The sequence below is a fragment of the Sorex araneus genome, chromosome 3 (genome assembly GCF_027595985.1).
Source record: "Sorex araneus isolate mSorAra2 chromosome 3, mSorAra2.pri, whole genome shotgun sequence".
Lineage (NCBI taxonomy): Eukaryota > Metazoa > Chordata > Mammalia > Eulipotyphla > Soricidae > Sorex > Sorex araneus.
Genome location: NC_073304.1, coordinates 227,977,717 through 227,992,827, shown reverse-complemented (window position 1 = coordinate 227,992,827; position 15,111 = coordinate 227,977,717). Strand labels below are relative to the sequence as shown.

The 15,111-nt window shown below is 45.4% G+C and overlaps 1 protein-coding gene across 3 annotated transcripts in view; it reads right to left on the bottom strand.

Annotated features, from left to right (window-relative positions):
* The window catches only part of CEP112 (centrosomal protein 112), a 463,550-nt gene that overhangs the window by 400,316 nt on the left and 48,123 nt on the right, over positions 1-15,111 (bottom strand). For all 3 annotated transcript variants that reach the window (XM_055130431.1, XM_055130433.1, XM_055130432.1), the window contains exon 8: positions 325-372. In XM_055130431.1, the coding sequence (XP_054986406.1) occupies positions 325-372 (48 nt within the window). The remainder of the gene's footprint in view (positions 1-324; positions 373-15,111) is intronic.

The following is a 15,111-nucleotide window of genomic DNA, read 5'->3' as shown; positions in this document are numbered from 1 at the left end:
TTCAACCCCTGGGCACCACATGGTCCCCGAGCACGGCGAAAGCTCGAGCCCGGAGTAGTCTGAGAACACTACCAGGCGTGGCTCCTCCCAAGGCCCCCAAATGTGTGTGTTACACACACTCTTTCTCTCTCTCACACACACACATACATATATATATATATATATACATATATATATACATATATATATACACAAACACACATATATATGTCAAACTGAATTTTTCTATTCAAAGGAGAATAGAAAAATAATTCACAAATCACAATAAATTTTTTTAAAAAATCAAATTCTCTGTCCCTAGGCAAAGCCCGGAGGTATTCTCACCAGAGAAACCGGGAGAGGCTTCTGTCGCAGGTACCGAGGATTTTCTATCTGGAAATTGAAAAATAAGACACAATAAGAACTATTTCATTTAAAAGTCCTTCTTATTATTTGATAAAATACAGCACTGAGCTGCTACATGGAAATATTTCCTACAGGTTTTGCTACTCGGCTGGTTTTCGCTTCTTAGAACGGGCGTTGTATAAGACACTGTTAGCTGCCCTGTTAGCTGGACAGACAAGCCCAGCAAACTCTGTCACACACGCAGTGACACCGTGGTGAGGCTCTGGTCACATCACGGCCTATCGCCCCAGGTCCCCTCTCAGCCCACACTCCTGCCTGTGGAACAACACGTCCCACAACAGGCCGGGCGGTCCCCCTTCCACCTGCACACATCACTCTACCCACTCCCCAGCCCACGTAAGCTCACACCTAGTCACCTCTCAAATCCCAGTTTCATCACTAGGCTCCCAGCAGAATTTGATGAACAGATCCTAAATTTAACACCAAAACTGGCAGTAAAATACCAAAGTCTTTTGAAATGCGCCCTACATAAACCTTTTCATGATCATCTACTTTCTGCCATCCCTTACAACCCACGGATGCCAACCTACCAACCTACCTTTAAAGCATTAGACTCTCTCCCACACCTGCGTCTTTGTGACCTATGAAATCATTCTCCCAACTCTGTTTATTCAAGAGTCCTAGTTCAGGAACCATCTCCCCAGGAAATTTAATGAAGTTCCTACTATTCTGGCAGCTGGACCCTGGAAAATGGTTCTCTATTTGATTTAACAACCACCTTTTTGGGGAAAAAAAAGTGGATTCTAAAAACTACTATTGTCTTATACTACATCAATCCAGAGAATCCAACACAGAGCCTGGCAGACAGTGAGTATTACATAAATATTTGCTACTAATAAGAGAGAAGGAAGAGTAAGAGGGGTGATGAGTCTGATACCCTACCCCCCAACCCCCAAGAGTACCCTGTCTCTCCCAGCCCTTATGGAGGTCCCCATACCTGTCTTCAGGCACGAGGCTTGCAAGGATGATGATGTATTCCCCAAACCAAGCATGATATTTCACACAACACTTCTCCACATTTGTCATGATGACTATATATTACATGAACTACAGAGACTAGAAACATCTGCTCTACTAACCATTAGAAAAAGAAATACCAAAAGTCAGTATCATTCCATTCTAGCCTCCTGATAGCATAAACTCACAACTGCCTCCCGCACAGTCTCACACTGCACAGAGATGAGAGTGTGCCGCTACCACGACACCAGCGAGGAAGAGCAGGGGGTACTCTCCCAGGGGGTACCGCCACCAGGAGCGCAGGAACTGGACTCTATTTTTCGGCTTCCGTTACTCTGAAATACCACCGTGCTTTCCAAAAGCTTTCTAAGCGTCGTGAGTAATCGTGGGAGATGAATTAGCGTCGTGAGTAATTACGGAAGATGAATCATCCTACCCAGTAGGGCAAGGATGGATAAAGAGGTAAAGATGTAAAGGCAATTACAGTGAGGAACCCAAAGCAGATTAATGAGACATGACGAATTCCTACCATTGAGAAGAAAAAAAATACCTGGAACAAAACAGATGAAGTCACAGATACTGGACAATACAACCCACTACCTAGAGGCAGAAAGAAGCCTCAGCAATGAGAGGAATTCCCCCACTGCCCTCGGCCCCCACCCAGCTATCACTGACAACTTCTCAACCGTGACTTCCTCAGCAGCACAGAGGCGCCCCGAGAGAAGGAAGCGGGGATGAGACGAGGAGTTGTGAGACAGACGGGCTTGCGGAGTGCAAACCCCAGGCCCCACACGACTGTATGGGACACAGGACTCACGTGTCCAAGATAAGACAACACGAGGCTCGGGGACGCGCCAGCTAATCTATGAGCATTGATGGTCAGCCTTGGAGAGCCCTCACTGTCCCTTAAAGCCACAGAAAAAACGGGGGGCCACTGTAGCACTGTCGTCCCATTGGTCATCGATTTGCTCGAGCAGGTACCAGTAACGTCTCCATTGGGAGACTTTTTGGCATATCCAGTACGCCACGGGGAGCTTGCCAGGCTCTCCCGTGCAGGTGGGATACTCTCGATAGCTTGCCAGCCTCTCCAAGAGTGATGGAGGAATCGAACCCAGGTCAGCAAGGCAAATGCTCTACCCGCTGTGCTATCACTCCAGTCCAAGCAGAGTATTTATATATACACATAAAAGAAAACCCCAACTTTTTTTTCTTTTTGGGTCACACCAGCGATGCACAGGGGTTACTCCTGGATCATGCACTCAGGAATCACTGCTGGCGGTGTTCAGGGGACCCAATTTTTTTTTTTAAATATGTACATATTAACTTGACAGTTACTATTATGCAGAGCAACTATAGATATAAAAACCTTGTGAATTCCACCAAGATAAAGGGGGCTGGCATGGGGGGGGGGGGAATGGGTACACCATATGCCTAATAGGAGTAGGTCAAAAGCTTAAGTTCAAAGTGATCAGGCAGGAACTGAAATACCAACGAGAACAAACTTAACACCCTTCAGGGCAAAATATCAGAACTCCAGGTTCTCTTCATCCTGTTCACCGGCACCCCCCGTCTAATCACCGGACACGCAAATAAACACAGACACGGGAGTTCATAAAGAGAAGAATATTAAAGGAACACCCCCCAAAATGATCCTGGGGTTAGAGGCAGTGCAGAGTTGAATGAAGATAATACAAACAGCAAAAGAATAAAAGGGAAACTCGGGAGTAGAAATAAATGGGAGAGTAAAAACAAACAAAAAGGACACGCAACTGTAGAGAAAAAAAATAACACAAATAAAAACGAGACCTACACTAAAAAGGCAAAAAGAGCTGAGAGACTCTGTGAGAGGGGAGCAATGGCCCCGGGGGGGGGGCTGCCCAGACCCCACCGCCACCCACCACATTCCCACGCAAACATCCTCACAGCCCCTCGGGCTTTTCCCTCGTGGCTCTCATCACAATGAGGGGGAAATAAATCTTTGTGCGTTATGTTCTTAGGACCCTCTTGGCCTCACACGGGCACGGGACGAGTCTCTCTCAGTCTCCGGTCCCGTTCCCACTAGCGTTCACAATGCCTGCCTCAGACCAGGTCCACAATAAACCGTTGTGGACGGAGGAATGAATGGCTGGTGAAAACGGGCGCCATGTTCGGGAGTTCCTGCAAAGAAACTGGCTGGTCTGCTGATTCTTCGCATTGTGCAGTGTCCTGGATAGCCTCGAGGTCCTAAAATCAGTTCCCATTTCTTCAGTCTTTCCCTTGTCCAGACCTTAAGTGTGTTACATTTTCACAAAATTCCTGTGAGCTATGTTTACAATGGACTGTCTTCAAAATGCAAAGAGGGACTTTAAAAATTAACGCAAGAGCAGCAACCCTTTCGTGAAAAACTAGGAGGAAATTTCAGCTACATTTTATTGATGAAAAAATAGAGAATCAGTAATAAACATTAGACCTGGTCAATTTGTTTAGAAATATATAAAAAAATTGAAGTAATGCCATAATACTGAGAGGCTATTTTTCAGCCAGCAGATTTGAATATGTCAAAAATATAACAGTGTTAAGTTGTGGAGCATTGCTGATGGGTATACGACCAAGCACATTTACTTAGAGCAAACATTTATATAAAAATAGCAATAAAATTCACTTACAGATTACACCAGAGAGACACACTCTTTAGATAATAACACAATATACATAGCTTTTCCAACAGACAACAAAGTAAACAATAGATATTTGCTGCCTGAAGTTCTATATTATGCAAATTTTTATGTTCTATATTATTTTACAAATTGTGAGCATATATGTGTTTGTATAAAAATATATATGCATACATAGAAAAGTAACCCTTCTCCAATTTTGGAATACACAAAGCAGTGTAGTCATAAATAAGTTCCTCAAAGACACATCAATCAGCAAATACAGAAAACTTTTATTAAATAAGCAAAATTAAACCTAAGGAGGAAAGCAAAGGAAGAGAGACACGGGGAATTCTCAAAGATGTTATAGCTCTAATTAATCTTAAAATTGAGTAAAAGTCAAGAAAACCATCTGTGACTTATTTTGACCCAGTTCAACACTTGCAAGCAGGGTATAAAATCTTGGTTTAGCTAATTACAAGGTAATCTTTCAACTATCCAAAAGTAACTCTTATTCTATCCTGTTCATCTTTGAAAGTCATTAAATATGGAAGGAATCATGAGGTTATCATAAATTTCCTTTCTTAAGTCGGCAACAAAAAGTCTATCCTAACACATAAAAACAAAAATGAAAAAAGGACACTATAAACAAGAAGAAATCTTGTGTTAATTGTTTTTCATTGACAATACATTGAATTTGCCTCTAAACCACTTTTAATATGCAATGGGAATTATTCATAGTAAAGCATGTTCTGAGTCTATTTGGGGGAATAAGCAATCTATTTTCTGATTTTATAACAGCGGCCAGATGTGCTTTGAAGTGAAATGTTCCCACTTTGTAATCCACAAGTAACATGGACTTGAAGCAATCTGTAAACAGTCTTAACATTTACTTTTTTTCATGTTCCTTTAGTAAACTTCTTGTTCTCTCATAATACCTCAAGAAGGAATACCACAATAAAGAATGTCCCAAAAAATGGAAGATAAAAAGGACGTATGTGAAACATTAAAGTCTAACAAAATATTATATAGAAAGCAAAGCCAAAAATAATTAAGTTCCAATGGCATGAATAAATTACATAACCAAACACTTCTTGCTTAAGAATAAAATAGAATCATATAACAATAAAATATATAATAATTTAAACTAGACAAAAACACAGATATCAGAGTATTCTGTAATGAAAACTGGCTTGCAACATCTTATTCTGTTTAGTTTTTTTTTTTTAGAGGATTTTTTTTGCTTTGGTTTCTAAGAGGCTGGAGGTTTCTGTTTTTGAATCATTCAGTATTTGGTCAGCCTCCCTACGGACTAATAGTGATCAATTAGAAAAGCTTTATGGCTACAGAAAAAAACATCTTAGCTGTGTTAGAAGAAAGAACGTTACCGGGAAACATATTACTAGCAACACAATTAAAATAAATGTTTTTAAGTCATACCATCAATCAGAGGAACTGTGAAAAACCTTCCCTATAGCATAAAAATAAATTCAGTCCTCAATGCCAAATCAATTATGATCCAAAGCAATGCTATGACTCTTTTAGAAATAATGACATAGATGGAGATTCACTCATTGACCTTCTCACAATTCAAGAGACATTTAATGAGCATAAATGAAATACAGAGACAAAGACACAGTTCACAGGCACCGTGGAGAGCAGGTGAGCTGAAACTGACTGTGACCTGATTAACAGCACAAGTGCCATTGCAGTGCAGCAGAGAAAAAAAAAATAATCTTTTTGTGGTCCAGAGCACTGAACCGAGGAGTGCATGGTCTGGGAGGGGGAGGCCCAGGTGTGGTCCCCAGCACAGCACAAGCCCCCTGACAGACAAGAAATCACCACCACCTTGAGCAGGGTGGAGCCCCTGAATACCAGGGATTCGCGCACCCCCAAAAAAAGGGTGGGTTTCTTTTTTTCAATAAATGGACTAGCTACCTACCTACTTATAAAACAAATCTAAACTCCCTATCTTACAACTTATACCCAAGCCACCTCAAGATAGTGCCTTAATAGAAAAAGCAAAACAACAAAGCTTCTAGAAGAAAACAGAGGCGAACACAGGAAGGAGCTTAAAAGCATCAAACGTTTTGAATAGTACAAAACTAGCACTGTTCCACCGTATAGTGGAACAAAGAGAAAATAACGCCAACAAAATAGAAATTTTCTGTTCATTGGACATTGGTAATACAGGAAAGCAACTAAAAGGGGGGAAATTTATGTGTAGTATTTATATATATATATATATATATGGTTGGGGAGCAGACTCTCTTGTCCCCCACGCCTGGCTGTCTTCACCGAGGCCCCTCGGAGGGGGTGGGTTGAGTTTTCCTCCCCACCCCAAGCAGAACCCCGGAAGCCAAAGACCTCCAGAACCCAGCCACAGCCACGCTCAAGGCCCTTCTCCACACGTTCGGGCAAGCCTCACACATGAAGGAACCGGCAGAAGAACTCAGTTGTGTGGGACCCAGGGCTGAGATCTCCAAGCCTGCTTGGATCAGGACTTGGCCTCTTCTGCCCAGATCCCCCATTTTCCAGTAGCTAGGCAGTCACACCCAGAAACTGCCCCAGCGCTATGTAATCCCACCAACAGCCAGCATCCAGAGACTATAAAAACCAAGCTCCCAGAAGCTTTGCGGCTGTAGAGAGGCCAAGGGACATCTTTTAGCCTAGTTCTCCCTCTCAGAGAACCTGGCAAGCTACCTAGAGCCTGGCAAGCCCCCCGTAGCATATATATATGCCAAATATAATAACAATGATGGGTCTCATTCCCCTGGCCCTGAAAGAGCCTCTAATGTGGCACCATTGGGAAGTACGAGTAAAGAGAGGCTGCTAAAATCTCAGGGCTAGGATGAATGGAGACGTTACTGGGCCTGCTCGAGCAAATCGAGAATCAAGAGGATGATAGTGATAGTGATAGTGATAGTGATAGTGATAGTGATAGTGATAGTGACAGTGATAGTGATAGTGATGGTCTGGGGGCCACACCAGGCAGTGCTCAGGGCTTACCTCTCACTCGGTGCTCAGAAGCCACTCCTGATGGAACTCAGGGATGTCAGGGATTCAATGTAAGTCGGCCACATGCTAGGCATGTACCCACTCTAGTCCTTATGGAAAAATATAATTTTACTATATTCCAAAAGCAGATACAAAACTCTTACGGATCATATAAGAGAATGGCAGACAACAAGTTGGCAAAGCCTGAGGTAGGCACTTTGCTGCAGACCGCCCAAAGTGCCATTAAGCATGAAAAGAGGCATGATTGTGAGAATTATCGACAGACGTAGGAAGCCCACACAGGGCAATGCCACTGGTCGGTCTGAAGAACAATTAGATTTTTCTGGAATACCAAGCATCAGAGAGAAAGTAGGAGAAAGGCGAGCAGCCCACACGGATAAGGGTACAAATGGGCACAATTACTTTGGAAAATTGCAGGCAATGTTCTTATCAGTTACGTTTCTTACCAGGATGTTTCTTATCAGTTAGCTTTTACAGGCAAAACACATCACCCCAAATCTGCAGAGCCTAAAGCAATCATTTCGTGGGTCTCACGAGTCTGTGAGTCAGGAGCTTGGTCTGCTCATCCCGTTTGTTTGGTTTTTTAATTTGTTCGTTTCCTTTGGGCCCCATCCAGCGATGCTCAAAGGGTTACTCCTGGCACTGCACTTAAGAATCACCCCTGGCAGTGCTCAGGGGAGCAGATGGGGTGCCAGGGATTGAGTCCAGGTTGGCTGCATGCAAGGCAAGCACGCTACCTACGGTACCCTGGACCCCACGGGCAGCTCATCCCCTGCAACTGAATCTAGGTGTCTGCTACTCTAGGACGACTAGAGCGATGGTGGGCAAGAATCACAACAGCTCCGAAGAGACCAGGAGAAGATGGCCAAAGTGAACAGAAGCGCCAGGCCGCACACATTCTTTCCAGAAGGCGTAGGGAAGCCAGCAAGATGGAACCAACTGCAAGAAGACAAGGGGAGGAACAGAGACAAATGGCCGTCAGCAGTTTTCCCCGCAGATTTCTAATGTTCCTTCGAGCAATCAATGCAAATGCGGCAGCTGCCTCTGGCTCCCTGGGTCCACTCTCCTGGCCACTTCTGAACACTCACCATCGCTAATCATCCCTCTCAAATTCCTAGATCACAATCGAGTCCTCATGTTTCCCTATTTGTGTCATCGCCTTCATTTTTCTTGGTAAGATCTAGTGGTCTGAGAATAATTTTGAATGTTTAATTATTCACTTGACTTTATTTCATTCAGTTGGGTATCTTTAATAAAAACCTACTGGGGCTGGAGCAATAGCACAGCGGGTAGGGCGTTTGCCTTGCACGCGACTGACCCGGGTTCAATTCCCAGCATCCCATACAGTTCCCTGAGCAGCACCAGGAATAATTCCTGAGTGCAGAGCTGGAAGTAATTCCTGAGTATTGCCGGGTGTGACCCAAAAAAAGAAAAAAAAAACCTACTATGTATAGAATAGGAGGAATAGGAGGAAAAATTATTTCTTTCCTTTTCCTTAGCATACAAGGCAAGAGAGTAATATTCTTCCTGGGAAACGGAACATACTCACTTTTTTAAATTTGTAATGAAAATTCACTCTATCGTGTGGCTCTGGGAACTCTGAGAAACGCATGCAAACAGTGTAACCCTACAACATACAATCAAACGAGAACAGTTCCACCGAACCTGCGGAATTCCCATGCGCTACTCACACACTGTCATCAAGCTTCCTCCATAAGGACTAGAAATAGGACTCTGTTCTCAAATGGGGCAGTTTTGCCATTTTCAAAAATAATATACAAATGCATTTAAACGTATTTCCTTTCTGCATAAACATTTGATATTCCCTCCCCCCCCCCCATTCAGCTTACGAGATGACAACTGGGTCGTTTTGATTACTGAGAAGCATTTCCTTGTATGGCTGTATCACAGTTTATCCACACGCCAACCTCACGATATTTGGAACTAACTACAGTTTTAGATCTTTACCCAAAAAAAAAATTACTGAACTTTTAAAGACTTGCGTCCAGGTTTTGCGTGAATGGATTTTCCACTTGAGTCGAGTCAGGGCTTTGGGAGCAAGATCGCTGTGTCCTGCGGTGACCGATGCAAGCTAATGTTCGCTCCTATCAGTCGAAGTCGGACACTCAAGCGGAGGGCCTGGGAGACGGGAGAGAGCGTCTGCGCCCTGCGTCGCCCTGGCCATTCTGACAGGTGTCTCACTGTGCACGCTTTGTCCCCTTCCCTTGGCTGTCAGACTGCTCTCTCTTGGGCTTGGGGGGGTTCTCTGATGGAACCTGGACAGAATCTTCGTTCAGCAGAGGTGGTTCAGCAGGACGGCACGAGCTTCTACGAGGCCCTGCGTTAAATCCCTGGCACCCACACGGAACTAAGGAACAAACAGCAGCAAAACCCCCACACTTTAATTCGCTATGAATGCCACAAGCGCATACATGGGCGAGGTGGCTGACAGGCTGCCTCTGCGGGAATGCCACCTACAAATACTTCCCCGGGCCTCTGGCTTCAGAATCAAGGTACGACTGTCCTTATCGTTTAAACGAAAAGGGTTGCGTCCTCCTCATCTTCTGGAATAGAGGACAAAACTCCTAGTATTTCTCTCTTGTCTGGTGAATTTTGTGAGCAAAACCATCTGGACCTGGCTTATTTTGATGGGGTGTTTAGAACTGGAAATCCAACATATTTAACAGACTCAGGACTGCTCAAGTTACCTATATTGCTTCTTGAGTAAATTTTGGTAGGTCGTCACTAGAAGAATTTGTCCCTTTCCCCTACCTGGTCAAATTTAGACCTGGCAAGATGACTGTAGCAGCATCTCATTCTAGGACGGAGAGATAGTGCAGTGGGTAGGGCAAATCCAACCTGGGTTCGACTCCTCTATCCCTCTCGGAGAGCCCGGCAAGCTACCGAGAATATCCCGCCCTCATGGCAGAGCCTGGCAAGCTACCCGTGGCATACTTGATATGCCAAAAACAGTAACAACAAGTCTCATAATGGAGACATTACTGGTGCCCGCTCGAGCAAATCGATGAACAACGGGACGACAGTGCTACCATGCATGATAATATTGCCCTCTCACTTCTTCTATCAGCAGTTTCACTCTCCCTGTGTTTTGGGTCAATGTAGCTAGAAGCTGGTGCTTTATTTTGCTTTGAGCACAGAACACTCCACGAACGTGTGTGCCAACCTGGCGCCGGGCCCGCACCCATCCTCCCCGTGCTGTGTATGTCCTGCTGACGTGAACATCGCTTGCTTTATTTATACACCGAAGATCCAGTTTTGAGTTGTATTGCTTCTATTTTTTCCGGTGTTGGATTTCATTATTTCTAGGTTAATCTTTATTTTTTCCTTCATCTGCTTTGTGTTTAACTGGCTGCGCCTCTGCCAGTTTCTGGAGACGGGGATCTGAGACTAAGAAGTTGAGATTTTCTTTTTTTTTTTCCCCTCTTGCTGCCTTCCGGAGTTTCCCTTTGTTTCCAAGCTGCTGCTGCAGTGCATCTGCGAAGCACTTTCTGTTTACACGAACTTGGAGTTTCCTGAGTTTCTCGGAGGAGAAATTTGGAAATTTTCAGGCATGTCTTCAAATTTCTCTCCTGTCCTTCTGGTACTTTCCTCACACATGGCAGGGTACTTGTTGATGTCCCTTGTTTCTCTGAAATATGCTTTATTTTTCTCCATTACGTTTCTCTCTGTCCTTACAGTTACTATCGCTCCACACTGGTGCTATCGCTCCAGCCCCGTTTACATAATATCTCATTTAATTCACTGTTATTAAATAACTTCATTGTTCTTTCTTCTCTTCATACATATGTATTGAATTCCTCTAGTAAAACTTTTAAACTTTGCTATAAAAATAAAACTTTAGAACCAGGGAGAGAGCTTAATAGGATGAGTGCGTGTTTGCACGGAGGAAGCCCAGATTCAGACCCCGAGTACTGGTGGGTTCAGATCCCTGAACACTTCACCCAGAGAGGCCTGAGCGCCACTGGGTAGGGTTCAAGAACAGAAACATACAACAGAAATAAACCTTGAATTTTTGTATTCTTCCATTTTGGAATTACCATCTGATGCTTGTCCGTACTTTTTGCTGTGGTTGTTGGGCCACACCCAGCAGTGCTCAGGCCGTACCCCTGGCTCTGAGCTCAGGGATCTCTCCCGGCAGTGCTCAGGGCATCATACTGGTGCTGGGGATGGAACCAGCACCAGCAGCATGCACGGCAAGCGCCCCACCTGCTGTACTATCTCTCCAGCCACTCAAGACTCCTTCGGCTCACAAAACAGAAGTATACCGCCCATTTCCAAATACTTGCATGCTGAACAACAACAAAAAATGTCTGCGACTCTAATTCACTTAAGATGACCAAAGGAATTATGACAATTACCATGATGACTATGTCGGCGGGTCCGGAAGGGCTGACAAACGCTTACTGGCTGGGGTGATTATTTTAACCGCCAATCAACGATGGAGCTCGGACTCTAAGACCCGCCTCTCCCTCCGCACACAGTGGCCTGCGGAGGCTCCTCAGTCAAAGACTTTGCTCCACCACTTGGGTCTGGCCCTCACTGAATTCTTCATGCTCATTTGGAACCACTGCAAGAGTTCAAGTCACACCTGGGCCACACTTCTTTAGGTGTGCTACACACACACACACACACACACACACACACACACACACACACACACACACCCCTTGAAGTAGGGCTAAGGCACATGCTTGTTTGCACACGGCGTCAGGGGCCCCTTCTCCCACTCCGTTCTCCTCAACTCCCTCCTCGCACTCGAGCTCCGCAGGGTTTCCAGTTCCATCCAGAGTGAGGGGCTGCGCTGTCTCCTGCCCCCGGGCTCAGTCCCCCATGCTCAGTCCTCTCTGAGCAGAATGGCAAAAGAAATCCCACGGAAAATATTCCAATGCCCTCTCCCAAGGGCCTGGAACGTCCATCGCTAGGACATTTGTGTGGCATGTGTGCGGCCCTGGGTTTGATCCTCACAATGCAAAACAATGGAAACCCCGCCCAACGTTCTTTGCAAAATAGGGGCACCTTGACCTAGATTAGCTCTCTGGGGAGAAAGGGCCAGAAGCCTGCCCGGGCACCGGGACTTCACCAGGATAGATCTCCCGCAGGCTGGGCCAGAGCGAAAAAATGAATTTTTGGTGTAAGCCACATCCGTAATTTTTTCAGTTAAGATGACTTTGCCCTATTCATCAAGACCGCCACATGTGATCATCAGTAGAAAAGTACCATCAAAAAAGAGCGGCCAGGAGCACCATACAGTAGACGGACTGCCGGAATCCTAACTGACATGGAAAACAAACATAGAAATCTAAAACAAAACTGGGTAACACACCTGAAATCACAGGCTGACTGAGTGAGAACCATCCTGACCCAGCTCAAACCCAAGCTCTCTGTGAAGGACGCGGCATCGCTCCCTCCCCGGCACCTGCAGCGAAATTACGAGAGAGGAGGAGGAGGGAGGGTGGAACCGGATAGAGAGGGAGGGAAGAGAGAACAGGAGGGACAACAGGAAAGGGATCAAAGAGACGGCGGAAAAACTAAACAACTGAGATAGCAAAACTTAATAGCATCAATTTGATTCCAACATAACAGCAGTTTGGAGGAGCGAGGCTGCTGGGAAGAGAACAGCAGGGCCTCACGCCAGCGCCTGTGTTGTACATCCCTGCCCTTGACTTTGCTCTTACACTCCATCCAGCAACGACCATGATTTCCACGCTAGAAGTCCACGCAAGAGGAGCGTTCAAGGATTTCGGCAAACTAACGTTTCTCCATCCACGTCTGCACCTATGAAAAGGCAAAAGGGAGCAAAAACACCTGCTCAGCCTGTCGAGATTGTGATTCACACTGTGTGTTGGTGTGAAATACTCCCTTCGAGAAGAAAATTCCCAAACTCTGAGAGCAACGCCTGATATTTTCACGTGGTCACTGCTGGCCTCCGGGACTCCCCTTTGAGGGAGAGACTTTTAAACCTGAACTGTAAGAATACCTAATGGTAGTCCCAAAAGTACATTTTATGACTCAAAAATTCCTTAGTTTAGAAACCAGGATGGAAGCGCTCATGACCCTACCTCACTGCCTCAAAATCTTAGCACTAAACAAAGTTAATAAACCAATAATCCCCCAGTAGCACAAAAGCTTGCATGTTTCAGAGCAATAGCACAGCGGGGAAGGCATGTGCATTCTATGTGGCCGACCCGGGTTCAACCCATGGTACCCCGTATGATCCCAACACTGCCAGGATGGGCAAAGCCAATAGGAACCCCTGAGCATCGTCAGGTGTGCTGCCCACCCAAACACACACACACACACACACACACACACACACACACACTACCAACAGTCCCTACATAGATTTTGAAAGATTACAATCCCTACAAAATAAACAACAGAATCAAGCTTGGAAAGCCAAGGAAGACAAAAGTATTTCGATGTGGTTTGAGCGGTGCACTTAAAACGTGTCCCTGGTGCTATGAGTTCACTGGACCGAGGGAGAACATTCCAGAACCTCCTCCTGGCCCCTTGGCCACCGTACCAGCATCCCCGCTGCTGGCTCACAGGTGCTCTCTTGCCCTCCCGGGCGGATTCCTCTCCTCTGGGTTCTGGCCCCCAGAGTCGCCTGACTCCGGGATGCCGTCCATCCAGGGTCTCCCCGAGGGACGGAAGGAGACACTCCAGCCACCACCACGTGTGTGAGGCGCGCGGAGCTGGGGCCCGCACCAGGGCCGAACTCAGGTGCTGACAAGACGGCCGGGCTCCCCACAGGATAATCAAGGCAGCCCAGCGTTTGCTGGCAGAACCAGGTCCCGGCATGGAAGCAGGACCAGAGGAGAGCAACGCCCAATATTTTCACGTGGTCACTGCTGGCCCCCGGGACTCCCCTTTGAGGGAGGGACTCTTAAACCTGAACTATAAGGATACCCAATGTAGTCCCAAAAGTAAATTTTATGACTAATATTTATCATCCTAATGTAGGCAAGCTAGGGAGAATGTTTCAATATTTTGAAAGAAAAGTGGTCGCTGGCTCTAAGAGTTCTGCTACGGATCCAGGCTCTGTTAGATGTTCCCGTTCGAGGTGACCCGGTGGTAAATAATGCAGCAGAGCAGGGAAGGCCAACAAAGTCCAAGGCAGAGAAACAGCCAAGCAGCGACTAGGCCATATGCCATGAATAATGCTTAAATCGACCTGATCATCAAGAGTATACCACTTCTGGGGCTGGAGTGCTAGCACAGCGGGGAGGGCATTTGCCTTGCATGCGGCCAACCCAGGTTCAAATCCCAGCATCCCATATGGTCCCCTGAGCACCGCCAGGAGTAATTCCTCAGTGAAGAACCAGGAGTAAAACCCTGTGCATCGCCGGGTGTGACCCAAAAAGCAAAAAAAAAAAAAAAAAAAAAAAAAAAAAAGACTATACCATTTCTCCCATTCTGCCAAGACTTCTTCCTTTTCTGTTTGTATTTCATGGACACAGTCTTAGAAATATTACAGAAGAAAGGCCCAGACATCACCAATCCTTTGGTGATTAAATGCACATTAGCAAATCTATGTCTATCCTGATTAACTGTTGTAAAAGCACGAGCAGAGGCCAGAAGTATCATCTGGACTGTTGTGAAACGTTTAAAAACAGTGGCCCTCACTGCATTTATTCATCTCCCCATCCGGGTTTAAATATAAAGCACTGTAAATGAAGGTGGCTGTCAGAGTTAGCTGCAGAGCTGTGGGTGTTTCCTTTTATTTTTTTGAGGAGGGGGTAGTTTTATGTTTGGTGGCTCCCTTTCCCCTTATTACGGTGATCTAACTGCGTTGGTTAAAAGCAGCTGACCAGTTCTTTAGGATATGCTCCCTAGCCAAGTCTGACTTTCTTTAGACGCTGTAGATGGACAAGCTGGATTGTTTGAACCCAAATGGGAACATTAGACATCACAGCCCTCACTAATAGGACTGAGGCTTTGCTGTCAAGTGTAGAATCTTCCCTTCAAGAAAAGCTTGTGATCATTTTGTATGCCTTGTCTGGAAACTTTTGTAAATCTTATGATTTAGCAAAATATTTTTTTGTTATTTTCCAAAAAGAAAGAGATAGAGAGACAA